General features: G+C 42.5%; 1 protein-coding gene across 1 annotated transcript; it reads left to right on the top strand.

Moving 5' to 3' along the window:
• GRPR (gastrin releasing peptide receptor) lies at positions 1-22,705 on the top strand. The gene is made up of 3 exons (XM_008926494.3): positions 1-867; positions 18,466-18,817; positions 21,718-22,705. The coding sequence occupies exons 1-3, from the start codon at positions 449-451 to the stop codon at positions 22,108-22,110; spliced, it is 1,164 nt and encodes a 387-aa protein (XP_008924742.1). The 5' UTR covers positions 1-448; the 3' UTR covers positions 22,111-22,705.
• The last annotated feature ends 3,472 nt before the right edge of the window (positions 22,706-26,177 follow it).

The raw sequence follows: 26,177 nt of genomic DNA, 5'->3' as shown, positions 1-26,177 counted from the left end.
CAATGCAGCGTGGCAGCAACTCCCGAAAGTTCGTGCTTTTTGTAACTCCCTTGTTTCGGACTCGGAGCTGCTCGGCAGACCTGAAGCTGGGAGTTTAGCAAGCCCCGTTTTTGAAAATGCCTGCCACTTGCTGGTCTGTGAATTTGATAATTGGCCTTCCAGAGCTGAGGAATACACAACAGCAAGACAAGTCTTGGAGGGAAAAGCAAATTTCAGGATTCAAACTATGCTAAAAGATGTTCTCCTTTCACCTTATGGAAACAGGACTGTGGAGCAAGCTGCAGGTGCTTTTCAGTTTGGTTATTATCAAGATGTCTCACAAAGTGATATGACTTTTAAGCTCTTCTGACTGCTTAAAGCCAGCAAGCAGCAGCAAAATTAAAGCGAGAAATTTATGTGAGGACTTTCAAAGAGAAAAGCTGTCTTCCGAGAAGAGCAAAGTAGGACAATGGCATCTGGAGAGTGCTTTCTGCTAGACCTAGAAACAGATAACTTCATTCTCTACAACTTCTCTGTCAACCAGAGTGCAAACTTCTCCCTCCTCGGCGACGACTGGTTCTACCCAGCGTTCCTCTATGCCATCCCCACAATCTATGGGATAATCATTTTGATAGGCCTTATTGGCAATATCACTTTGATTAAGATCTTCTGTACTGTTAAATCAATGAGAAATGTCCCTAATTTGTTCATCTCCAGTTTGGCTCTGGGAGACCTGCTGCTTCTAGTGACTTGTGTGCCCGTGGATGCCAGCAGGTACCTTGCTGACGAGTGGCTGTTCGGCAGAACTGGATGCAAACTAATCCCCTTCATACAGCTCACCTCTGTAGGGGTGTCAGTCTTTACTCTCACTGCTCTCTCAGCTGACAGGTAAGCTTGGCTGCTGTCACCTTGAAAAGAAGCCTGCGTAATTATAACTCCATAAAATGCACGACTACAAATGTGTATTTTCAGGTAACAAGTCTATTTTTAATGTAATGAGGGAAAAAGAACCACCTCAGGTAATTTCTGGTGTTTGTTAGCACAGAACTTGAAGAGGATGCAGACTGAACACAGGAACTTTTTCTAGGCTAAAATAAATGTTTGTGCAATTTAGCTAATAGTCTACATTAATTCAAATAGAAACAAGCAGATCAAGCTAAAGACCAGAGAGAGAAAGTGCTGTTAATGAAACTCTGCTAAAAGGTAGCATGTTCATATTTGCCAAAAAGATAATTGATCCATGTTTCATCAAATGTGAAGGCACTGGAGCAGCAATTTAATGTGCAGTGAAAATCAATTCTTTTTAGTGGTTTGCTTCCTTAAGGCTAATTATAGGTGAGGCAATATTTCATAAAATATTTTTCAAATATTAAAATGAGGATGCCAGGAATCTCAGTTTGTGATAGCCAGTGTATTTCCCTTCATTAAACTGTTTGCCCCTTTTCCAATCAAAACTGATCTGTGCTGTTGTTTCAGAAACTTCATCTTCCAATAATGTTTGATAAAAAATAATGTGCAGTAAATATGCTATTTTAGAATATGTTAAAACAACTTTGACTTTAACAAATTATATGCTTCTAATAAGCCAGCCCTATTTTCGATTTCTGTGAGGCTTTGAAAACTATCTCAGAGCATTCAGATTTAAATTCAAAAGGCATTTCCATTTGAAGGTTATTTGGAAGAATGGAGCCTACCTTTCTGGAAAGGTTGTAAGTATCAGGCATTGGCTTTTATGGAAATTCTTATGTACATCAGAAAAGACAGGATATTTTGCTTCTAATTTGGATACTTAAGAAAGAGATTAAGGAGCACATTGTCACCATGCTGAAGTGACACCAAATAACTGAGTGAAAAATTATTTCAGTTTTGTTTTACTCAAAAAAGACCTGGGGACTGCATCCTTGTTCACAAGTAAGTGAAATTAGGTTTACTTTGAGTAGTCCCTTGCATGCTACTCTGTGTCTCTCTTCCTAACCTGCTTGAAAACATCAGACTACTTTTTTCAGATTTCAGTGTGGTTTATGCACATATATCAATATACTGTTGCAATCTCAAAGAAAGCAGATGACTCCTTAGAGTTTCAGAGGCAGAACAGTCAATATGTTTGTCAACTCCATGTTGGGATATGTATAAAAATAGCTCTGCTTGTCCCAATAGCAGATGGCAAACAGACCTATATGTAGATAAAAGTCTTAAAGCAATGTGCTCAAAAAGTGTTGGGAAAATAGGAAAACTGCACAAACTCCCTAGTAAAGGACCACCTACACTTTTTCCTGAGTTTGATGTGGTGGCTGGATCCCACCTGACTACTCTGAAGAAAATATTAGGAAAACAAGAAGTACTTCTCCAGGAAATTAATCTTTCCATTTTTAAGGGGTGTAAGAAAAGGAAAAATGCATTGTAAAAAAGGTTATGTTATAGAGAGATTGTTGCTATCTGATCACGTGCCACATAAGATAAACGTTGCAAATGCTTTTACTGAGTAACACATCAATAGCACTTTTTGCCTGAAGTGAAAGAACAGAACAGAAAACAGCAGCTGTGCCAAGCTTGGGCTTTGGTGACTTTAAGTTCTGAACTTCAGCTTTATCTGAAACCTGTTAACCATCATGCTTTACTGGTTATCAAATATTACCACACTTTTCAATGTTCCCATTTCCAAGGGATCATTTTACCCTCTTCTAATGCATCTGTGATCCACTGCAGAAGGAGATAATAATGAAACTTTTAACTTTGTTAGATTTATGAATCTAAACTGCTGTGCATTGAAACACAATTGACCCTTATCTGTTAGATTTGCTGAAGTTTCTGTTTTGGTAAGTTAACAGCAGTGCTGGGATAATTTTGTTAGAAAATAATAGTCTGTTATTTTGTCAGCTCACAGCCCATTAGCCTATTTTCTTAAAATTGTCACTGTGAACTGCAGACCCCAGTATTAATCATGTCAGAACCACTTGGAAAATAACCATAAAATGTAAAGGGAAAACTTCCAAGATGTCAGTTGAATGTGACCACATTCAACAATGGTGATGCCTGTCTGGGACTGTGGAGGGTCTGTCAGCCCAACACTCTGCTGTAGCCCCATCTCCGTAGGGAGATGCAGAGCCTGACATGTGAGATGGTTTCATAGACAACCATTTCTGAGGACAGACGTGACATTGCACAAAGGGAAACACCTACAGAAGAAAGGGGTATGGTGGTGAGACCGGGTAACATGAGGTCTCAGTAGTCCAGCAGGTAACGCTGCTCAGGCACAGCTCATCTCACTTGGCTTTTGCTGTCTGAGGTGAGAAGCCATTCCAAGATAGTCAGCAAGGCGTCCTAGTCCATGGAAAGAGGTGCCTCCAAAAGAGACAGGATAAATCACTACATCAAGATACCTATATCCCTCCTTGGATATAGAGGAAGCCTTGCTGTTTAGCACAGATTACATGCCTGTATTTGAACTGGCTAATGCTCAGGGATGTGAACCCTACCTGAGATACTCATATGAGGCATGTGAACGTCCCTGTTCTCATGAATCAAAGCCATAGACCATGGGAAAGGAAAAAATCTTCTAAACCATCTGCTGTGAATAGCATCACATGGCACTGTATCCAAAGAAAGTGGGACTTGTCAATGTACTACAGAACTTTTGTCCATAATTCATCTTCTGCAAAAAATTATAATAAAACCCTCTTGATTCCAGTGTCCTTCTACTGACAAAAGTAAGTGGGGACAACTGCTGGCCTCACTGAAGGTATCATTGTGATGCCTAGAGAGACCTGGCATAGCAGGGGTCAGAAATCTGCTGCGTAAAGAAAAGCGTTGGAGTGTGATACAAGAGGGTCATTTCCAGAGACACAAGATGAAAGGCGGGGTGTAGGTGTGATGGGCAGACAGAGCATGTGAGAGAGTGGTGAAACACTTCTATGCTGCATGTTTATGACAACGGTACAAATCGTCTCAGCTGCTTTGGATCACCTTCTGGAAATGAGGGGCCCAGTTTTAGTAGGCTTTTGCACATCCCATATAATGGATGCAAGAGTGTACCTTCCTGAGGTATACTTTTACTCTTTCCATTTCCACTTTCCCCTGTGTTAGGAATCTGTCATCTGCCAGTGATTGCACTCTGCTAAGTGCCAGCCTCCAGCACAGAGCACCAAAAGCTGCTCAGTGGTTTGACCAGCCGAGACCGAGGGGTTCTCTAGAGGATTGACTATTCACTTGCAAAGTTCTTGAGGAGAAATAGGGGGACAAACTGCTGATCTCAGCTTTTGTGCAGTGGGAGCCTCCCAGCCTGCAAGTGCTCAGTGTACAAATGGACACAGAAGAGCACACCTCCACAGGTTTGAGCAGGAAGGGCCTAGCCAAAGGGTGCTTAGTTTGGCTCTGTGTACAATCAGAAATTAAAGGTAAATTATTTCAGACAGTATGCAAGAAAGGGCAAAAAAGAAATATATTTCCCGTGGTACCACTCCTCTGGCTGCACAGTGCTTGCATCTGTCTGACTGCTTTTGCAGGGGCAGTGGGAGCTGTCAGGTGATACCTGTTTTCCTGGGAGCATGTCAAATTTGCAGAGCAGCCAGGAGAAGGTTAAGGCATGTGGTTTGCTTACAGCCACCTTCCATGAGTGATAAGGCGCCACGGCTGAGTATACAAGAGCAAAGAAGCAAGTGTTCCATGTGTGTGCATGCTGTTTGTGTGTTTTAGAAAGACTGTAAATTACGTTGGCAGGGAAAGGACATTAGTCTGCCCTGCTGCTCTGCACTGTTGAAGCAGGGGGTTTCTTCAGCTGCTGCTCAGTTCATCCCAGAAAAAGGGAAATTTGAGTTCGCCCATCGGCTTGCCCTCCTCCTCCTCAGTACAAGGATAAGGGATACAGAGGCACTTGTGAGAGCTGTGACACCTGGGCTTCTAGCCTAGGCAGGAAGGCCAAGGCTGGCTCAACAAGGGACAGGAAATTAAGGAAAATCTTTGCACAGTAAGAGGAAAAGCAGACCACTTAATTGCCTATGTCATGGGAGATGTCTTTATTTAATTGACTTTCTCCTGTGACTGACAGAATTTATTCATTTGCATTTGAATTACCCAGGCTGTCAAGCATTGATCATAGTTCCCCACTGTTTCACTGACATTGTAAAAAATCGAAATGCCTTGGTGCTCATGCAGTGAAACCTTCCTGAGGTAATGCTGTTTTTACAATCACACAGCAGAGTAGGTGTTAAGTGTAGTTGGAGTTTACAAGCAGCGTCTTTAAGTACCTTGGATTATCTGGATTTTAGTACTGGAAAACTGCAGCAATTCCTGCCAGCCAGAGGTGCCTGCTGTCCCGTGGTGGGAGTGACAGTGTAGTGAGACACATGGAGTGACATTACGTGTGAGATTAGGTTGCTTACCTTGGTAAGACCAGCTGCAGACAGCAGGAATTGCAGTCATATGGGAGACCTGAAATGAGGATGTTAGCTTTAGAAATGTTGACCTCAGTGCTTTGGGTGCAGAGATGGTTTCAGGGATGCTGTAGCACTTCCAACTGTGCCGAGTCCCTTGGAATGCGTCACAGACATGACTTTTGATGTTCCTCTGAACTCATGTGACAGTTTGTTTATCTAAGAAATAAAACCCTCAAACAACCCCCTCTCCAAAACAAACAAACAAAAAAAAACCCAAACTAAAACAAAACAAAAAAGCAGTGGTGGAAGGAAAGAAGCAAATCCAGAATTTTTAGAAATACACTTTTAAACATGCAAAAGTCTTTGTTTAGTGGACTCATCTCTTCTGTGATTTAGATGTCTCCAGCCCGTACTATTAATACTACATGCAAAACCAGAGGAGGAATAATATCTACGTGTCAGTTCATTTATTTTATTTTACAATCACTGGATTATGTCTCCACAAGAGGACTAGGGGAAGTATACCACTCTAAAATAAAAGCTATGGAAAGCCAAACTGGATTACAAAGTGACACTTTTTTAAAAAAATACGATCAGTTGTAAAGTGTCAGGTCTGTGGTGGTTATGAATTTATTCTGGGCAGTATAGCCATGGCATTCATGAAATTCTTTCAGGTCACTAAGGCACTATTTTGGCAATTTACTAGTGCTGTAATTTACTGTGCAGCCTCAGGAAGGTTTGAGGGGGTGGCGGAGAAAGCTGCTCTCTGAACTACGAAGACAGCCTCTGATCCACTCAGTGCAAGTCAGCAGAATGATACCCCACGTGTAGATTTTGGATCCACTGATGTGATCTCAGCCAGGAACATCAGTCCTTCCAAGCTGGGGAAGAAAACTGGAGGAACTTTGGGCCCCAGCCCAAAGCCTTCCCTTACACTGAAACCCTGGCAGCCCCATCTCAATGCTCACTGCTGGCACAGTGTCCCTGCTGCTGCTCTTCACAGGGCACATGCAGTGTGACATACCCATATCTCTTTCAGCTGATGTACAAGAGTCTTAGATCCTCATTGCTGGCCAACGTGTCCATATAACACACTCTTAGCACCCTTTCCTCAACCCCTGAATCCATCTGCACCAAGAGCAGCAGATCAAACAGCACAAACTTTCTGAATATCTTGATTAACCACAGCAGATGGCCAAAACACAATAGATGCACTTCTATAACCAGGAAGATTAGAGCTTCCATTTATAGCAGTGGGACTAGTGCGCAAATCCGAGGTTAGAGTCAGTGCTAATGTGCTGGAGACTGTCAATATTTAAGCAATCAAAAGGAAGAAAAGTTAGATTACCTATTGTTTACATTTCAGTAAAACCTAAAACCCCCAATCAGTTGTCATGGTCTCATGGTACGAAGTGCTGTACACACTGTTAATAAGGAGAGCAACTGGCCACGGAGAATTTGCCAGCTGCATGTCCCAGCAGTGGGTTGAGACGTCAGCGTTGCTGCAGGGAGGTGAGCTTACAGTGGTCCCATCAGTTTGTGTGTTACTTACCTGATGTTCAGATGTGGACAACAGTCTGTCTGAGAAGAGTAGAAAGCGGTTGAGCTGAAAAAGGAGAAGCAGGCACAACCTGTCCCGTATATGCAATGAAACATCCAGTAACTGCTTTGCTCACAGACAGTCCCTGTTTTTCTTTATTTTTGAAAGAGACTTCTCTGCTAGCCCTATGGAGTCCCCTCACTTTTTTCTCAGCAGTTTGACACCCCGGTGCCCACCTTAACCCTTACCATCTGGGACACCCTGGGCCACAAGCTCCTACCTGAGCTCCTGCCTGTAGCTGGCTCTTCAGTCCCCCACACATTGTCCACTGTGTAGGGCCTCTGGCAGAGCAAGGCCTTCCAACATCCAGAAGACCAGCCTGTACCCTGGGGCAGAAAAAAAGGACTTGGGCCTCTTGCAGTGCTGAGACACCAGAAGGCATCTCAGCAGCAAGCCAATTGCTATACTGTAGAGAAAGGCAGAAAGCTGGAGATCCCTTGCAGAAAACTCTCCTCCTGATGCCAGGCTAGTGATCAGTTTAACTGGACTACCGAAGGCTGTGGAGCATCAAAGGGAGAACCATTGTCAGGGCTTTGCCCATCCTGTCCTCGCTTGCCCTCTGGCTACGGTCAGTCTCTGCAGCTCTATGGGAAGGCAGGACAGAAAACAGTACCATGACACCCTGAGAGAAAGAAACGTTTCTTCACACCTTCAGACAGCCCTGAAGCGTGAGATTTACATGTGGACAGTCAAATGCCCTGGGAGAACCAGAGATGCAGGCGCTGGACTAGGAGCTACTGTGCAGTTCAGCAGTATTTCTTGCCCACACCTGTGCACAGAGGCTACTGAGTATCTCATAGGATTTGGATCAAAACAGATCTTTTTAGTGACACTGGGTTACATTCTAAATATTCAGACTCACATACCACCCTGCCCCTCTCTTGTGTGTGTGTCACTGTTATCCTCTCTGCTTAGAACTTATGCCATATTTCAAATCAAAATTTGTTTGACCTTTAACCACTGCATAATAGTCCAATTCACAGGATAGCTGAAAGGTTGAGAGAGTTAGGATTGTTCAGTTTGGAGAAGAGAAGGCTCTGGGGAGACCTTATTGCAGTTTTTCAATACACAAAGGGGTTTATAAGAAAAACAGAGAGGGACTTTTTACCAAGACCTGTAATGACAGGACAAGGGGCAATGGTTTTAAACTGAAAGACGGTAGGTTTAGGTTGGATATAAGAAAGAAATTTTTTTATCATGAGGGTGGTGAGGCACTGGAACAGGTTGCTCAGGGAATGGGTGGATGCCTCATCCCTGGAAGTGTTCAAGGCCAGATTGGGTGGGGCTTTGAGTGACCTGATTTCGCTGAAGATGTCCCTGCTCATTGCAGGGGTGTTGGGCTATTTGGCCCTTTAAAGATCCCCTCCTAACCAAGCTGTTCTATGGCTCCATGATAAGAGCAGTCAAGGATAGCACTGGATTGTTCGGCCCCAACATGCTGCTGAAAGTTCATGTAGTGGTGATGATCTCTTATGACACTTATGTTTACTGAAGCCACAGAAAGGACTTAAAACATCACATAACTGGCTTGACTGTATATTGGATTATGCTGGAATGATGGGAATCCCACAGGATATCTCATTCTGTCATGTGCAGGAGAGACGCACTAATGCTTTCTCTTGGTTTCCTCTTTCCTTGAAAGGGCTCTAATTTTTTTGCATCACCTGCTCACTTGGGTCCTATATATACTATTTTACACCTGGCTGAGTTAAATGGCTTCTGTTAGACTGTGGTCATTTACCCCAATGACTCTACAATAATTTTAGTCTGGTCATCCACTGTGTCATCTGTAAACTTTCCCAGCAAAGCGTTATAGCCTGCTCAAGGCAGCTGCTGATATGCACAATAAATAACACTGCATCTAGAGCAGGTTCACAGGACCCAGGCTAGAAATGGCCTCACACACTGCTACCTTCTTGCCAGCATGTTTGATGTGCTGCTGGGAAGGTCGTGGGGCTCAGGGTCCTCCCCTGGAACAGCTTCACCCCTCCACACTCCCCCCCCAGTCCAGGACTCTGAATTTTAACCCTTGCCCTGTGGGAGTGGGGCAGGGATTGCATGGATAGGAGAGGGAGGAGCACAGGTACCAAGGCACACACATGTGCATATCTACATGCATGGTCACTCATGCCAACATGCCCATGGCAAGCTGTGCCTCCCTTGTACACCAGCATGGCCCACAGCTTATTTACATCACCTATCACATTGTGACAAGAGATAAAAACCCCCTGAAATCTGCTGTGCCTTAAACAAGACAGCCTTATGTTAATTATCATCTGTTCGTAGGATTAACCTCTCTGTTATTCTACCTACAACAGGCCTTGGGCAACCCAAGTACTTGCAGTTGTCTTGGTCACACCTTCCCATTTTTCTGAACTTCACAGCTTTGAAGCCAGTTCTCCATTTCTGGGGAAATCACCACTTTTTTGAGATTTGTAAAAAAATTAACACCAGTTGTTCCTCAGGCAGTTCCTTTAGTACTTCTAGGGGTAAATTATTCAGGCCTGCTGGTGTGAAACTGGTTTGTGTTAGCAGATGTCGGCTCACGTCTCTTTTATTACATCTGACAAGTTTTCTGCTATGGCTGTAGTACTGCACACATAGTATAGAATCACATAAATCTCCCACAGATTTGATCTTAAAGACAAATATCTGGTCATTGCTCATCACTTTGTCTCATCCTTGTTCATATATTCACCATTTATGTGTATGCCTGACTTAACTGATTATTTTTTTTGTTCCTGATGTATTTTAAAATGCACATTCGTCTGAATGTGACCTTTGATAATTTGTTGGCTCCTCCAGCTTCTCTTATCAGTCACCAACATTTTAAAACTCCAATATTTGCTGTCATTTACTTTTGCTTTTTCCCCCATCTGTTGCATATTGATTTTTTTAATTACTTCTGTGAGGTTTTAGAATGCATCCTCAATTTCTCTTATTCAGGGCAGCTTTTTGCCTTGCAGAGTTTTTTTATGGCAAGGTGGGAGACACCAGGGAGCAGGCTGGGGGTCAGCTACTAGTGCATAGTTCGTGTTGTTGCTTTTATGTTTGTATTCTCAGTCAGCTGATTTGACAGCTCCTTTTAACTTCAAGAAATCCCCTTCTCTAAAGTTCACAGAATCATAGTGAGGTTTGGATTGAAAGGGACCTTAAAGATTATCTACTTCCAAGCCTTCTGGTGTGGGCAGGGACGCCTTCCACTAGACCAGGTTGCCCAAAGCCTCATCCAACCTGGTCTTGCTTTATATATATATATATATTGTCTTTCCACAAAATTAAGATAAGCACACCACAGCTGCTATAGCTTATGGAAGTACTAGTTTTTAGGTCAATGGTGTATTCTTCTTTCTCTGTCAGAACAAGGAGCAGTATTGATTTATTGTACATCACAGGCAGAACCTTTGGGGTTGAGAAACTGCCATTTTTGTCTGTAACTGGCTCTGTGGGATGTCCAGCAGTTATGCCACCTGTTTAGGTTAGTCAGTGATGTTGTATTTGTGCACCAAAGGTGGTGCTTTCAGGAGAAATACGGCAGATTATCTAGTAAAATGAGCAGTCCATGTCTGAGGCCCCTGCTTTCATTGTCCTGGTAAGAGTTCAGTCCTCAAGCATGCAGACCCCCCCGATCCCAGCTTGTTGACAAGCCTGGAGACTTGGACTGAGACAGCAAAGGCTTGGATGGAAAGCATCAGTGGGGCCTGCTCCTTTGCCTGCCTGGTGACCCGGGTGCCAGCACCAGTTCTCCCAGCTCCACTCCAGATACACAACATGTTACCAACCCCAGCACCAGCGAGCTGCTCCACCAGCGTGTGTTTGTGGTGCCAGGTGGCGTGAACATACATATCCCTCTGGCTGAGTGTTTTGAGCACGTAGAAACATGTACCCTGCTGAGTTGGTGCTGGGGAGCTGAGACATGGGCTGTGGGGGGGAGCTCGCTGTTTTTCAAGTTAAAGGATGTTTATAAATGAATGGGTCCCAGCCCTCCTTCTGACATCAGGTCTCATGTTTGTTTGCAAGGACTGCAACAAGCTGCAAAGCTGGCCCTATTGAAATCTTTGACTTGGAATCAGATGAAGATCATCTACTGGTAATAAATACCCTGGGTGCAGTGAGGGTCTTTCTGATGAGAAAAGCATCATCTGTGGGACTCACACTATTTCCTCTAGTAACCTTTACTACCATTGTTTTTCATATATATAGTTAATTTATGAAATATTTTATGCTCTGGATGGTCATGATTGAGAATAGCACATTCATTATGAGATGATTACTGTTTAAATTCTCCTTCCCCAAAATGTAGTGCAGTTCAATGGTCTCTAAAACACTCTGCCTCATTCTTGGACTGAAATTCCCATTTGTCCAGATTCCAGGATAATGTAGCAGTATGCAGGTATACAGACTGAATTTTGAACACATGCTTCAGAAAGTGAGAACTATGCCACTTCCGTCAATGCCTCATTTTTCTTTTCATTTAAATGTTACATTAATAAAAAGAGAAAGTAGGCAGTACCTGCCAATGTATCTAAGACTTGCCCATTAGAGATGTCTTTGTGCCCATATGCAATTTACTGAAGATTTTAATAACAGATGTTCACTCAAGAATCATGCATAATAATGATAACTAAGTATGCAGAAAGCAGATAGACCCAGAATAGATTGTCGGAGTGTGTTGATGGGTTAGACAGTCTAGCAATTTTGTGGATTTATTGAATTGTCTTCAGAGCTATAAATATTCATAACATTCATGGTGGAAACAATAAAGAAAGTTTGTGGCATCTCATTTGTCATAAATTTCTTCAGATATTTAATAAGACTTGCTTTCCAAGTGGAGTTTCACACTCAACAGGGCTCCATGTGCTTCATTTATGTAGTTTTTCCGTAGCATCAACTTTGTTGCCTTAGGCTTTTTTGCATGGTGATTGAGCCAGTCCTTCATATTATGTGGGCAAAACAATAATGTGATACTAGTAGAACATAATTAGAAAATCTTAATGAGAGGATTTTTGTTCAGTCTATTGTCGGGCCAGGACCAGATCAATGTACACGCATTAAGTTTACAAATGGGAACAGATGACTGAGGATTAGAGGGACTGTAAATTGCACAGTTTTTCTCCCAGTTTTGGTTACAAGTGGGAACAGAAGTGTGGGGATGTGCTGACTGAGAGGCAGTTCTTTCGTCATTACCTCAGGAAGTTGTGGCAATTTCAGGAGCTCGTTTTCTAGAGCTGGGAAGAACTCAGCATTTTCACTTCTCAGCAATTTACATGGCTGGTTTTTTTAGGACATCAGTCCATTCCAACTAATCCCTGCTTTTTTATTTAAATTTGATATTCACATTAGCCCAACTTCTCAAAATAGAACTCAGTTTAAACAGATTCAAAACTTTATAAGTGGATTTCTCACTTTGGAGATAAAGCAGAAAGTGGCAGTATGGCACATCTTTCTGCCAGCCTGATGCAGTCTAAACAGTGGGACTAGTAATGAAGCAAGGACAGGCAAGGCTTCTGAAATTCTGTTTGAACAGTTCTTAACACACTTGGTTTTTTTAAATCATTATACAAATTCAAGAGCAGGGCCCAGGATCTTTTTATGTAAACAGGGTAGGACATAGTAGCAGATGATACTATTTGGAAGAAACTTTCTTTGTCACTTAAGGAGTGAAACTTTGTCCCTCCTGCAAATTCATTTGGGAGGGGCAGGGTCCTTTTCCTCTGTAGAAAGGATGGGGGAGGCTTTTTTTTTCTCTTCTTATATTTCTTGCAAGCATGAGGTTAAGCTGCAAGAAGATGGACATGCTTGGAAGGACTGTGATAGAAAAGAGCAGTACTCTGTGGCAGAGTCTCTTTTAGCTGCTTTCTGCTACACTCCCACTGCTGAAAAAAGTAAAGAAACAAGAGTTATGAAAGCAACTTAGTGCCTCCTTTTAAGTCAGATTCAATCAATGAAAGGGAGGTAGTGGCAGGCACATAGCACTATACAAGCTGTGCTGTCATATTCGGTCACCAGGAATATCTCTGACAGCCACTGACCTCTGTGACCAGCCACCTTCTCTGCCATGAGGGAGGGATGTTCCTTTCCCACTGCCGTCATAAAAGAGGAAAGCAAGATGAGGCTGCCTAGAGAAGCAGCTTCTCCACACAGCATAAAGTTACTTCCCTAAAAACACAAACCCCAGACATTTAGACATATGGAGTGAAGTTAATTTAAATCCAAGGGAAACATCTGATTTTCCTCCCATGCTTTAGTTGTTTTAATTTAATTTTTGTGGCTGTTGTAGCAGGCATAAGTAAGTGGATGAAGGTGACAGGAAAAAGCCATGAGGGAAGAACTGAGGCTGCAGTGTTACAGATAAGGTCCTTTCTTCCCCAGAGAGTAAAATTTCAGCCCTGCATGTCCATATGCTTAGAAACATATAGGCATAATGGCTTTGCAGGCAGAGTCTGTTTATGCTTCAGCTGATATGTATTTTCTTGGCTCAGCTGAGGAGCACAAGGATGGATAGAGTATTTTGTGCCAGCAGAGAAACTGCTCCTAGGAAATTTTGACATCTGTTTGGGGCCTTATTTTGATCTGTGTCTTTGGAGAGTATACCTGGAACTGTCTTTTCCGTGGTAAAGCTACTTCTGTGCTTATATTTGAAGCTGCAGCTTTGGGGCTAAGTACACGGTATTAACTGATGTTTGCATAGTCCAAGTTTTAGAGTACATTAGGTGATGCTATCATTAGTTATATTATTATTAACACAAGGATAATGACATAGTTTTCTATTTGCCTGTCATATTAACCTCAGTGTAAAAAGTATTTACCCCAGAAAGACCTTTGGTGTGCCACATTTTAGTGGTTTATGGTCATTTCAGTAGTTTCAGTTCTGAGAAACAATTACTCAATAAGTACGATAGAGATCCTAAGAGATGTATATAAGACATTTCCAAGGATTCAGTGGACATGCACATGCTCTGTGAGATCTTACCAATCCACAATGAATTTTGAGGATTAGTTTAGGAAGTGATCAGGCATTCTGGGTTGAAGTAACCCTCTCACCAGCTTCCCTTGGAGGCCTGGAGATTGACCTGGGACAGCACCAGAGCGGTGACTGTGGCTGGTGTAGGAGAGGATTTCCCTACAGGTGCATCATGGTGCCTCAGGAACTGCAGTTATGTTAAGTGGACTTAAGAGTGCCCCACGTGTAATTTCTTTTTGTGGGCTCCTTTGAACAAGACTGAGAGGCATGGAGGTGATTGGCATCCATCCTGGCCCAAAGGCAGCTGCAGTGCATGCAGCAGGTTGCTGCTTCACAAGCACAGGGGGAACAGAGAAATTCAAAGACTGGGCAGTAGTAAAGGTCAGCATCTCTTTCATATTTCTGATCAGATCATCAACCCGTCATTTTCATCTGGCCTGTTTGACAACTGGAGAGAGATTGGAGTTGACATGAATTCTTGACTATCTCTTTTTATTCAGCTGAATCTTTAGAAGGCATATTTTTAAGTTTTGGCCTTTGTTGTAGGGCATAAATCCTACCTCTGGTTTATAATCTTTTTCAAAAATTTCTTTAAAAGCGGATATGGAAAGGAGTTCAGCTGAAAAAAAATAAATATATTAAACAATAATGAGAGGCTGAATGTGAGGTGATAAATCCAGGGCCATGTCCAGATTTACTGCAGACAAGTTGAACATGTGACACGTACTGCCTGAGCCCATGTTACTATATGGGTTAAAAATAATGCTGTGATAAGACCTTTGCACGAAAGCTTGCTTGACTGGCCGTGTAGGTCTGTGGCTCCACTGAGGTATATAGGCATATTCATCAGTGTCCCCTTCAAAGTGGATAGAAATATTCACATGCTGGATGTTAAATGTGGTAAAGTTATGTGCTATGTGCCTCAGGCTAACTCATTGAAAAAGAAATTGCAGAGGACAAAGCTGTGGAGAGCTTGAATTTTTATTTGACATACAGACTGGAAATATATGTGCTGAAAAGCAGAATGAGCTGCTGCTCAAATTCAGTCTACCTTGATGAAGTTCTTAAGAAATGTCAAATAAATTATAAAAGTCGAGGTTGACCCTGCCAGGAAGGTGGTGCAGGAAAGTAAAGGAATGAAGGCATTTCTGAGCCCCACTCAGAAACCAACCAGGAGCTGCAGCTTTTTCAGCCCCTGAACACCGACCAGAGGAAAACCTCCTAGTGGTGTCTTAGCCCAAGCACCAGCTGAGGGGTCCAGTTCCTCATGTGTAGCCCCCACCCCCTGTGCCCTTACTGCAGACAGAAGCTGCTGTCCAGAACCTAAGCTGGCAGGGGAGGGGGAATTGCCGCTGAGACAGGAGCTGAGGAGGGACCCATTGATGCATCAGCAAGGTGACTGGAAATGGAGATTCCCACCAGATCAATCAAGCTTTAATACTCAGAGACTAATGGAGATTACTGAAGATTTCTGAATAAGTTAACCCACCATCAAAGAAATCATGTAGATAGTCAGCAGAATAATTTGATTTCATTGTCAGGCTATGAAGATAATATCTCCCTGTGTTTCTGCACCTGAGAATGTACATTTTCAAAACCTATTTTCTAGCTTTGTTTCTTCTGTTTTATCTTTCTGTTCTTTCACCCTCATGCTTTAAGTGTACACTGAAGCAAAACCTCTGTCAGATCTTCTCCTTAATCAGCTGTAGGAGACTTTAAAGATAAACTAAACATCTGGTTGTCCTAGTTAGAGCATCTGGGACCAGCTCATCACTGTGGGTGTAACCCAAAACTGTGTATTCTATAGTCTTCCATGCAATTTCCCAGAAACTGTTATCAATAGACCATTACAGCAGCTGCCCAGAGCACACCTGACCTCTCAGGCTATAAACTGGGTGTTAAGAGGCCTGTGAGATAGGAGGATGCTCCTGTCCTCATCCCCCTTGTGGAACTCCCCGCCCTGAGGGAGGTACTGGGCATTCCTGCCTGAACCTGAGGATATATAATCTTGGGGTCTTGAGACTTTTGCTACCACTCCTGGGATCGAGAGAAGGCCTGTGACCACCACTCTCAACTAGACTGAGACCTCCACCAAACTGCAACCACCACTCTCCACCAAACTGCAATCACCACCCTTGACCAGACTGCAACAGCACTCTCACCAACGGGTTTTCCCTCTTCTTTTACTTTGGACTCAGGGGGCCCAAAGAACACCACTCTGTTCATGCCCCAGGGTGCTGGGTTATGCATTTGGGTTTTGTGAGTTAAAACCAATTGCTTGTCTGTATAATTGTATTTATTGTATTATTTTTATTAAATTGTTATTCTGACTCTTTTGAGTTGGGTTCATTTTCCCCTGCCAGTTTACCTTTAAACCAGCACACTAGTAATCAGTGCCAGCATTCCTAGCCATTTCTAATTATGTTCTCTCAAAATTACAGTGTTTGTAAATGCCATCTCTAATTAAAATATACTAATAACTTGAAACGGATTCATTTTCTGGCTCCCCCTACTCTGTTAGTGTTAATAAAAATTAAACAGTTTCTCTTTCTCTGTATTCTCTAACTTATTCATGTTCCTGGAAATTAATGCTGTAAAATACTGTCTCAGCTGGCTATATTTTATAAGAAAATCCCGGAAATAATCATGCTAACATGCTATGTTGATACACATACAATAAGCATCTGCAGAAAAACCTTTGCATTAACTAAATTTAATACTTTGATATATTATTAATTTCCTTCTGCATTTCTCTTCCTTAAGGTTTAGTGAAGATTTTCAGTTAGCTAGTGTTTCTGTCAATAATCTATATCTGGTCAGTTAGACTGTAAATCAAGCTATTTCAACAACACTGTTTTAGTAATCTACCTTCTGTTCTATTACTGCAATTGCTGTAGCATCATATTTGTGCCATGATTTTCTTGACCTGAGATTATGATCTGGTGCTGGAAGGTTGTGCTTTGTAGTATGACACCACTTAATCCCCAGTTTTAGAGTGCAAGTTAAAGAGGTGTTAAGCAAGCCTTAAAAATACTGTGTCTGGCCACTGCAGCTGCATAGCTGGATTAAAGGGGAGCTGTAGAGCTTGGAGAATAAGTGGTTAAACAGCAAACTGTTGAGCAAAGTGTCTGTAGTACATGAAAGAAAAAATCATCTACACAAGACATCTGCATGACAAGGAACATCTGCAAATGACAAAATGTCCAGATACAGTCTTTATAAAAATAAGTATAAATAAATGGAAATATGTATGTAATTATGTTTACATGTATATACATGCATCTATAGATATAAATATGTTTATGTATATAAAATATACTCAGAGATATGTAGACACAATCATACCTACATAGAGGGAAAGAGTAGGTGTGCTGAGCAGGATATTGCATATAATCAGACGCTGAATTCATGCTTATCCTGCAAATGAAGCAATTACCCAGCTAAAGCAGTATGGGACTGATAGACTCCTCCTTCAAATGTTTAGCCTTAGATAATGCAGACTGTAGTAAGCAGGGAATCATGAAGTGTCCCCAGAGCATGGGTTTTGGCTGACCAAGGGGGTACCAAATGCACCTCAGGCAGTGTGAGGTAGATCCTAGAAGAAATATCCTACAGTTTCTAACTGGTATGATGATGACCCTAAATACTAATTTAGGAAACCTGTAGATATTCCTTCCTAATTATCTTTTTTTTTTTTAATACCATGTTTCTTAAATGCATATGTGAGTTGTGGTTTACTTGGAGCATGAACTCCTGCCAGAGCAGGGCTCCGGCGTATATGAAGCTCTGATGTTTTCCATTCTTCTCATTACACACATCAACTTCAAATAAGTTTGATTCTATGATTTTCTTGGATTCTAAAGTACAATTTTCTGAAAGGCTGAAATAATGAAAGACAAAATTTCAAATCAGAAATGTCTTCTACATATCTAGCATAGCAAGCAATAATTTTTTTTTTCTGCAAGAAACTCAGTTAGTAGTTCTGGCTACTTAATCTGAGTGCATTGAGTTAGGGACAACTCTTGCCAGCTGCACCACCAAATAGCAATTAAAACACGCAATATGCTCTTTGTAGCTTGACTAAAAATAAGCTGTGGCTTGCAGGAGGCCAGCACACTCACAGCTTGAAACGTGTGGCAGAATCTCAACCCAGTTTCCTTCAGTACTATTCTGTGAAAGCTGCTGTACGCTTTTGAAGAGAAGTCTATGATTGCACTTCCTGTCTTAATGCTATTTGGACACATATTAATGTCATTAATATTAATTTACATGTTAATGTCAGGCAGCACTGTGCTTTGTTGGGTCGATTGCAAATTAAATGAACTCATAATCAATACATGTGAAACTGAATGGACCCATGACAGGTGGCTCTGGTTTAAAATGAGAAATCTATTGAAAACATTGAAATTTAAAACATCAGAAAAGAAATCAGTCTTCAGTAAATGAGGCTTTCATTTGTGTTTTTATTTCTGAATGAAAGGGAAAAGCAGCAATACAATGCCTGAATGTTGAGGTCAATAAACTATTTCCTTTTTTGTTTGTTTTTTTAGGTATAAAGCTATAGTAAGGCCAATGGAGATCCAAGCATCCCATGCACTGATGAAGATCTGTGTGAGAGCTGCTATAATCTGGATTGTATCCATGTTGCTTGCCATCCCTGAAGCAGTGTTTTCAGATCTGCACCCTTTCCATGACAAAGGGACTAATAAAACTTTCATCAGCTGTGCTCCTTACCCTCATTCAGATGGGCTGCATCCCAAAATTCATTCAATGGCATCATTTCTCATATTTTATATCATTCCCCTATCTGTAATTTCAGTATATTATTATTTTATTGCTAAGAATTTGATCCGGAGTGCTTACAACATCCCCGTGGAAGGAAATGTGCATGTGAGGAAACAGGTAGAGATTTGACTTTGTTCAAAAATCCACATTCTCTTTGAATCTGGGAGGAAAGATGGAATACAGAGAAATTTATACTGGAACAGACTGCATTTGTTGTGCTAATTTTAATAGATTACTTGGGGTAAAAGAATTAAAATGGTTGAAAGAAGCCATGACACAGGGCTAAACAGTTAAAGCATCACCTCCTATTTCTAAGTTCAGAGACTTTGGCAGAGTGGTTACCATGGCAAGCATAGCAGGAGACCCATGCCAAAGCCTGGAAAGGTGTTGACTGGTATGCAGGGAAAGGGGCAGAGCTGGATACAGTGTTTAGAGATTGAATCAGAGGGGTGACATGGGAGAAAATCAAAACTTCTGAAAGTTGTTTTGTCAGAGAGAGAACCTTGGATAAAGCCTTGCCTGTTTCTAAACAGCTTATTGACCTTGACATATTTATATTATTTGTCTCACGTCTTCCTTTCAACTGAGGTGTGCTTCAGCCTCAGCTAAACTGACACAAGCTGTTCTTCAGCTGAACAATTGTCCACACAATTGCACCCAGCTGACACCTCCACCTTAGGCTGACCCAACACAATCATGTCACATAGCTTTCAGGTGCTATGGTGAAGTAGTAGGCCTGGAAAGACTTGGCTTTTGCCCATCAAATAAGGTGCAATCTCTGAAATCCTTGTCCTTTTCCCCTTCTGAATGTGCGTAAATCTTTCTCCCCTGCAGGCCATTTCTCCACTGATCTGATGGCAGTTTTGATTAGTGACAATAATTGAGCAGTAAAAGCAGCCCTTTCACCCTTTGGTTTTGGGGAGAGAGCTCTAAAGAAAGCAAAAGGCCAGGCTGCAGTCTAGCACCCTCAGTCCATCATTCCTGTCCTGCAGTGCATTCAAGAGCTATAGGTCTCCATCTGAGATAACTGGTATCGATTTCTTTATTGCATTGCTTCCTTTCTTTATAGTGCAGATGTGGCCTCAATAGCCCTATATCAAATTAAGCATACGTTTAAAAAGAATATATGTTTTAGCCAAGGAGAGCCCTTTCTCAAAGGATTTAATTTTCAGCCCGTTCTCTGGAGACATTATCACCTGGTACATGTCAATCCTCCCTAAGCTCAATGGCTGATTTTCGGTCAGTGCCATTAAAAGGGCACCAAATAAAGTCAAAATTGGCTTGTCAGGTCTCTCGTGCCTGCTTCCTGCTTGCAGCTGCCCTGAGGAAAGATCAGCCTGTGTAAGATGCTCAGTTTCTGATTTACCTGTGCAGCTTGGAAGGGGAGGTAGGATAGCAAAGCGTCCCCGGAGTCTGGCCAGGCACTGCAGCTGCACTAGGGCAGGAGCAAGGGCAGTGAGGCTGGGGCTATACGGCAGTTTCAGATCATCCAGGTCCTACTTAAATACAGGGAGTGGGATGCAACAAATTCCCTAGGAGCACCTGTAAAGAGTTGCAGGGATTGCCAGAGAGGAGAACATTACTAATCCCTAAAAAGTCAGCAGTGTTATACTTTCCAATCCTGCAAACTCTGGCTGTGCAACCTCTCCCAGAGAGCAGTACATTTCTGAGCAGCTCTGTCTGTCCTCTCCTTTTGGGCAACCTCCATCATGGCTTTTGTGTTCATTAGGAAGAGAGATCACAGAATCAACTAGGTTGGAAAAGACCTCTGAGATCACCTAGTCCAACCTATGACCTCCCACCACCTTGTCAACTAGACCATGGCACTCGGTGCCAAACCCAGTCTTTCCTTAAACACCTCCAGGGACTCCACCACCTCCCTGGGCTGCCCAGTCCAATGCCCAGTCATTCTTTCTGTGTAGAACTTCTTCCTTAATGTCCAACCTGAACTTCCCCTGGCGCAGCTTAAGACCATGCCCTCTTGTCCTATTGCTGATTGCCTGGGAAAAGAGACCAACCCCCCCGGCTACAACCTCCTTTCAGGTAGTTGTAGAGAGTGATGAGGTCTCCCCGAGCCTCCTCTTCTCCAGGCTAAAAACCCTAGCTCCCTCAGCCACTTCTCTGTGCTCCAGACCCTTCACCAGCCTCATTACCCTTCTTTGGCCTAGTGTGAAGCACTTGTGGACAAAAGACAAGGTATGGTTTACCTCAGCTCCCCTCAGTTGAGCAATACCTTTGGGTTGACTCCAAGCATGTAGAAGTAAGTAAAACAAAAGTGTGTCCTGTGTGCATGAAGGTTGTACTGCGTGTTAGCTGGCTTTGTAAAAGCACCTTTCCCTGACAAAGCTCAAATTGTGCTCAGAGGTGTTCATTCATCTGTTCACCACCTGTATCTGTCTTCTCCTGGTGGCTCCAGTGCTTTCAGCTGAAGGATCCACCTTGCCACTGCCTCGGTGTTTCCCCAAGTACAGAATATCCTTTCTCTGTTTCTCCATCTCCTTCAGACTCTGAGTGCTGCACTTGATCTCAAAGGGCTGTAAGCTGTTGACAGCACTTTTGTGTACATATACCACATGGCCCCATGGCAGAATGTCCTGCATCTGGGCTCTGTGAAAAATCCCAGACTCCTACCCGATAATTAATTATAATAATAATACTAATAATAAAGTAATATATTAAAATTGCATATTATTGTATATATTATATGTGGATAACTAATGCAAATGTCCACACTTTTGTTGCCTGAGCTGGGATTTTGCAAACTGACAAGTCAATGGAATTTTTTCTCTAAACAGGAAAGACTACTTCTTATGTAATAAATTTTCAGAATTATTTGGTTTTGAGGGAAGGGAGTTGAGGAGAGTTCTTGACTCTGTTCACCTGCAGTCCAGATTTCCCTGCTCTGGACATCCCACCTGCCATGGGCTAGCCTCAAACCTGCAGTGCTGGTAAAAATTGTCAGCTGCCGGGCTGAGCTAGGAATAGCAGGTAATCTGCATCTCTCTTTCTTCTTCCAGATTGAATCCCGTAAGCGCCTGGCCAAGACTGTACTGGTCTTTGTGTGCCTCTTTGCCTTCTGCTGGCTTCCCACTCACATCGTCTACTTGTACCGGTCCTACCACTACTCCGAGGTGGACACCTCCGTGCTGCATTTCATTGCCAGCATCTGTGCCCGGATCCTGGCCTTCACTAACTCTTGTGTCAACCCATTTGCTCTCTACCTGCTCAGCAAGAGCTTTCGGAAACAGTTCAACAACCAGCTGCTCTGCTGCAGAGCTCGCCTCCTAATCCGGTCCCAGAGCATGGCCAGGAGCACCACACGAATGACCTCCCTCAAGAGTACCAACCATTCCCTGGCCACCTTCAGCCTTATCAATGGCAACCACCTTTGCCACGAGGGCTATGTCTAAAGGGCACAGTCAGGCACCACCGTATCATGTACTTAGCACGGTAGCTTGACTTTGCTCCGGGGGGGTGGTGAGTAGCACACACACGAAGGCACACATGGATGCAAGGAGGTCCGATGTGCTCAGAGAACTCAGAGGAGCTTGAAGCATCTAACATTTCATCTTGGACTGAGGTTGACGTATCCAACATTTCACCCTGGACTGAGGCATCATCAGAGCATCAGATCATTGAGCACCAGCCCACAGGAGCTCCCTGGGAAGTGCTGCAAGAAGTTGCTTCAAGACCTGCTGCTTCTACTGAGAGCAAAATGAACACCTTAAGATCAAATATTGTTTGGCTCTGCAAAATCTTCATCACTTTCTGCTCAATCCCAAACTCATGCAGATTTACAGCAGTGACAAAGACCATATCAGGTGCACACAATTTGTCAGAACACTTTCATTCATCAGTTCATGGTAAAATATATTTTGACATAGAAATAAATCCATTTAAATAAGGTGAATACTTTTACAAAGGAGTTCACTGCAGGTCATTTACAGACTTTTCAAGTATTTATTAATGTTCTGAGTACAGTATTAATTCATGGTATAAAACGTATCAACAGTTTACTGGGGCATGTCAGTGGCCCCATCTGAAATTAATAGTATCTTGCACCACATCAGTGTGAAAGCAGTAACATGAATAAATGTGAGTTGGAATATGTTTAAAGTTTTCAAATGTGTGAGCTGTTACCATGTTGTGGAGGAGACAACAGGGTGATTTCCAAGCATTACTGTTTTGCTGTTTCTGTCTTCAAGGTGTGAGATAGTGAGTGTTTCATCACCTAAGGGGTACCACAAAATTTTAGTTGGGTTTGTTTATTGGCGGGCAATAACAGAAAATCAAGTACAGCTATGTTTCATGTAGCAGTGCTATGTAAAACACTCTTTCAGTAAAAGCTATCAGCAATGCAAGGTCTGATCTCCAACCCATATTTTTTTCCTTCTATCTTCACAAAATTCTGTGGAGACAGAGTGCCAAAACTGGCTAACAGGTTGGAGAATCAGGTCTTCTGTAATGTTCACCCCAGAACAGTTCCCGTGCCAGGTACCATCTATTCTGGAAACAGGAGCACAGTGTCCTGCAGATAACAAACTCTCGAAGCATGTGGGCCATAGGACAGGCAATGAAGCTGCACACCTGATAAAGAAAACTACTGCCAAATGAGGCTGTAAACCAATCGCTGTAGCGGAATATTGAGTTTTTAATGGCCCTCATCCTTTTTGACGATGATCCTTTTCATTACCACAGCAAAGGATAAATGAAAGCCAGTAAAACTTTGTGTTGGGTTTGCTCTGTATGTACAAAAAATCATGTGTGCAGTGTAAAAGCATTCAGTCTTGCATCTGCAGCTGCTTTGAGATGCTGGTGGGAGCTGCTGTCTCCAGGGACTCACAAGGGCTATGTTGCCAAAGGCAGAGCTCTGAAAACTTCAGCTGATTTTCCCTTTTGCCCTCTGGGTGAGGTTGCACACGCAGGTAAGTGAGCTCAGGATGTGGCCACACCACTGTGCTGATGTGCTGCTAAGGGCAATACTGCCATATTTCCCACCACCGCTGGACACTACCACCTGTGTCACCCCCTGTTGCAGTTGTAAGTGTCCCCACACCCCAATCAGCCTAAAAACGAATGTGATAGGGTTATTTTACAGATGAGTCAAGTCCCTTGCTCAGCTGACTGTGTCACTGTGGTGTTAATTTCAATTTACTGAGCTATCTGAGGTCCTCATGTACTAAAATTTTCAGTGCTTTCCCTAATCTTTAACAAGAAGCCCAGTCTGTGACCATTTCAGAGAGTTTGGTCAGGCTTTGAGCTGTTCATGACATTTCAAAATGAGCAAAATTCATTTGACCTCAGGTATTTTTACTAAATATTTTCTTCAGACTTGTAAGAATTTCATCAAATGCAAGCAGGAGTTAAATACTTCAACAACAGCCACACCAACTGTGCTACACAATGTGTCCTCTGTTCGATAACAAACAAGAGATTATTGTTGCTCAACAAGAGACTTCAAAAGTTTCTGATTTTTTTTTCTGAGGGAAGGGGCTGTAATTGTAAATCATGAATCATAAAAATGAGAAAATCATAAATATGGGGAAAAGAGCATTGTTATAACTCCCTTAGGGCTAAGCTGAACACTGACCCTGCCTCCCTGAGAAAGATACTGTTTTGAACACAGGAGAGTTATGAAGATACAGCACCCTAGATTTAAATAAGTTTACCCTTTTAAATGAGTTTACCCTTTTCTTCCTAACAGAGCTTGTGGCTCCTCCAAGGACAGGAAAGATGGTTATGGCTTTGATCTGGAAAGTGCTTTCCAGAAATGCAGCTGCAAGTGTCCACATGTGTCACAGCCTCGCTGTTGCTTAATTTACTCAGTATTATTTAGTGATGCATTTGGCACTGCTGGTTGGACTTAATGATCTTACAGGTCTTTCCAACCTTAATGATTCTGTTATTCTGTCATTCCTTTTGACTTTCTTTTTGAGGCTGATAGGCATAAATTTAGGGGGAGTTCCATGCAATCGTTTCATCAGAATCTAAGATACCTCCAACTTCTTTTAATATTTAGCAAATTAGATCAAGGGTTTTTTTCAAACAAAATGTCAGTTTTCATTAACATTCTTCATTTTACTCAGATCCTTGCCCCTCTGTTTAATATCTTTAAGACAATTAGGTGGTTCTGTGAAAAAAAAATCCAGTGAAAAAGGTTCCTTGCAAAAAGTATTCTGAAATGTATCTCACAAACTTGCATTCTTTTTCTAATACTACTGGAAGAGCAAAGGTTCCAACTGAGGTTGGAACTGTTTCTATCTCACCCTGATATTAAAATAATGAAAAAAATACAATGCAGCAGTTGGGGTCGGGGAAGGCAGATTCAAGAAAGTTTTCTGAAATATCCCAGCATGTAATTGAAATATTGGCAGATGCAATTTTGTTGTTGTTGTTTCTCACTCCTTGTCTCATTACCTTGATTTCAAAAACATGATGTACTTTACACTGCTGCAGCAGTCTGATCCCTTATCTTGAGCTCTCGCAGTGTTTGCTGGCACAGCTGCAGTGCTGATTCTTTCAACTTGGAGTGTTGTCTGTGGCATTTAATTTATAAATTTTTAAAGTACCCAAGATAAAACCTGTGCCCGAGATATAACCCAAGAAAACCTGTGCCCAGGATATAAGCCTGGCAGGTGACTGCAACCCTGTGCCCTCAGGTACTGCCAGGTCCTGGGAAGCTTTGCAGTCCTTGGTGGGGAGAGTCCCTGGCTGTGACCCTGCGGTGGCTCTGCACCCACTTCTCAGCTCTGCTCTCTCCATCAGCACAGGGAGCATTACAATAGTGACTCAAACCACGTTGTTAAAGGAATGCTATATTTCAGTGCTTTGAAAGACAGTGTCCCTGAAATGCCTGGCTGCTCGGAGGCTGAGGAATTTTCTGGCTGGGTCAACATGGACACCTTTATAACTGGACACGTGAAATTCCCTTTGAACCAGATATTCCTTTGGGTTCACTCTTCTCTGTCATGTCTGGCACGTGGCAGTTGTGTCATGTTCCATTGTATGCAGGTTGTGTGTGGGAAAAATGGTCTCTGGGTCAGAATACCTTATGTTACACCCTGGGGCAGTATTGCTGTTTACTACAGTCAGAGAGTTATTAAAAACACGTAGCTGCCATTAGCTGAATTGGTGTGAAGTGCAAAACTAATATTGAACAGGGATATATCCAGTATCTGAAGGGGGACTACAAGGAAGCCAGGGAGGGCCTCTTCAGGAGAAACTGTTGTGAGTTATGGGATTAATGGACTCAAACTGAAAGAGTTAGGTTAGATATATGGAAGAAATTCTTTACTGTGAGGATGGGGAGGCATTGGAGCAGATTGCCCAGAGAAGTTGTGGATGCCCCATCCCTGGAAGTGTTCAAGGTCAGGTTGGATGGGGTTTGAGAAACCTGGTCTACTGAAAGGTACTGGAAGTCCCCCCAGTGGCAGGGGACTTGGAACTAGATGATCTTTAAGGTTCTTTCTAACAAAAG

The sequence above is a fragment of the Manacus vitellinus genome, unplaced genomic scaffold (genome assembly GCF_001715985.3).
Source record: "Manacus vitellinus isolate BGI_N305 unplaced genomic scaffold, ASM171598v3 scaffold_7_pilon, whole genome shotgun sequence".
Taxonomy (NCBI): domain Eukaryota; kingdom Metazoa; phylum Chordata; class Aves; order Passeriformes; family Pipridae; genus Manacus; species Manacus vitellinus.
The sequence above is the reverse complement of the archived record's forward strand: the minus strand, read 5'-3'. Positions and strand labels throughout refer to the sequence as shown.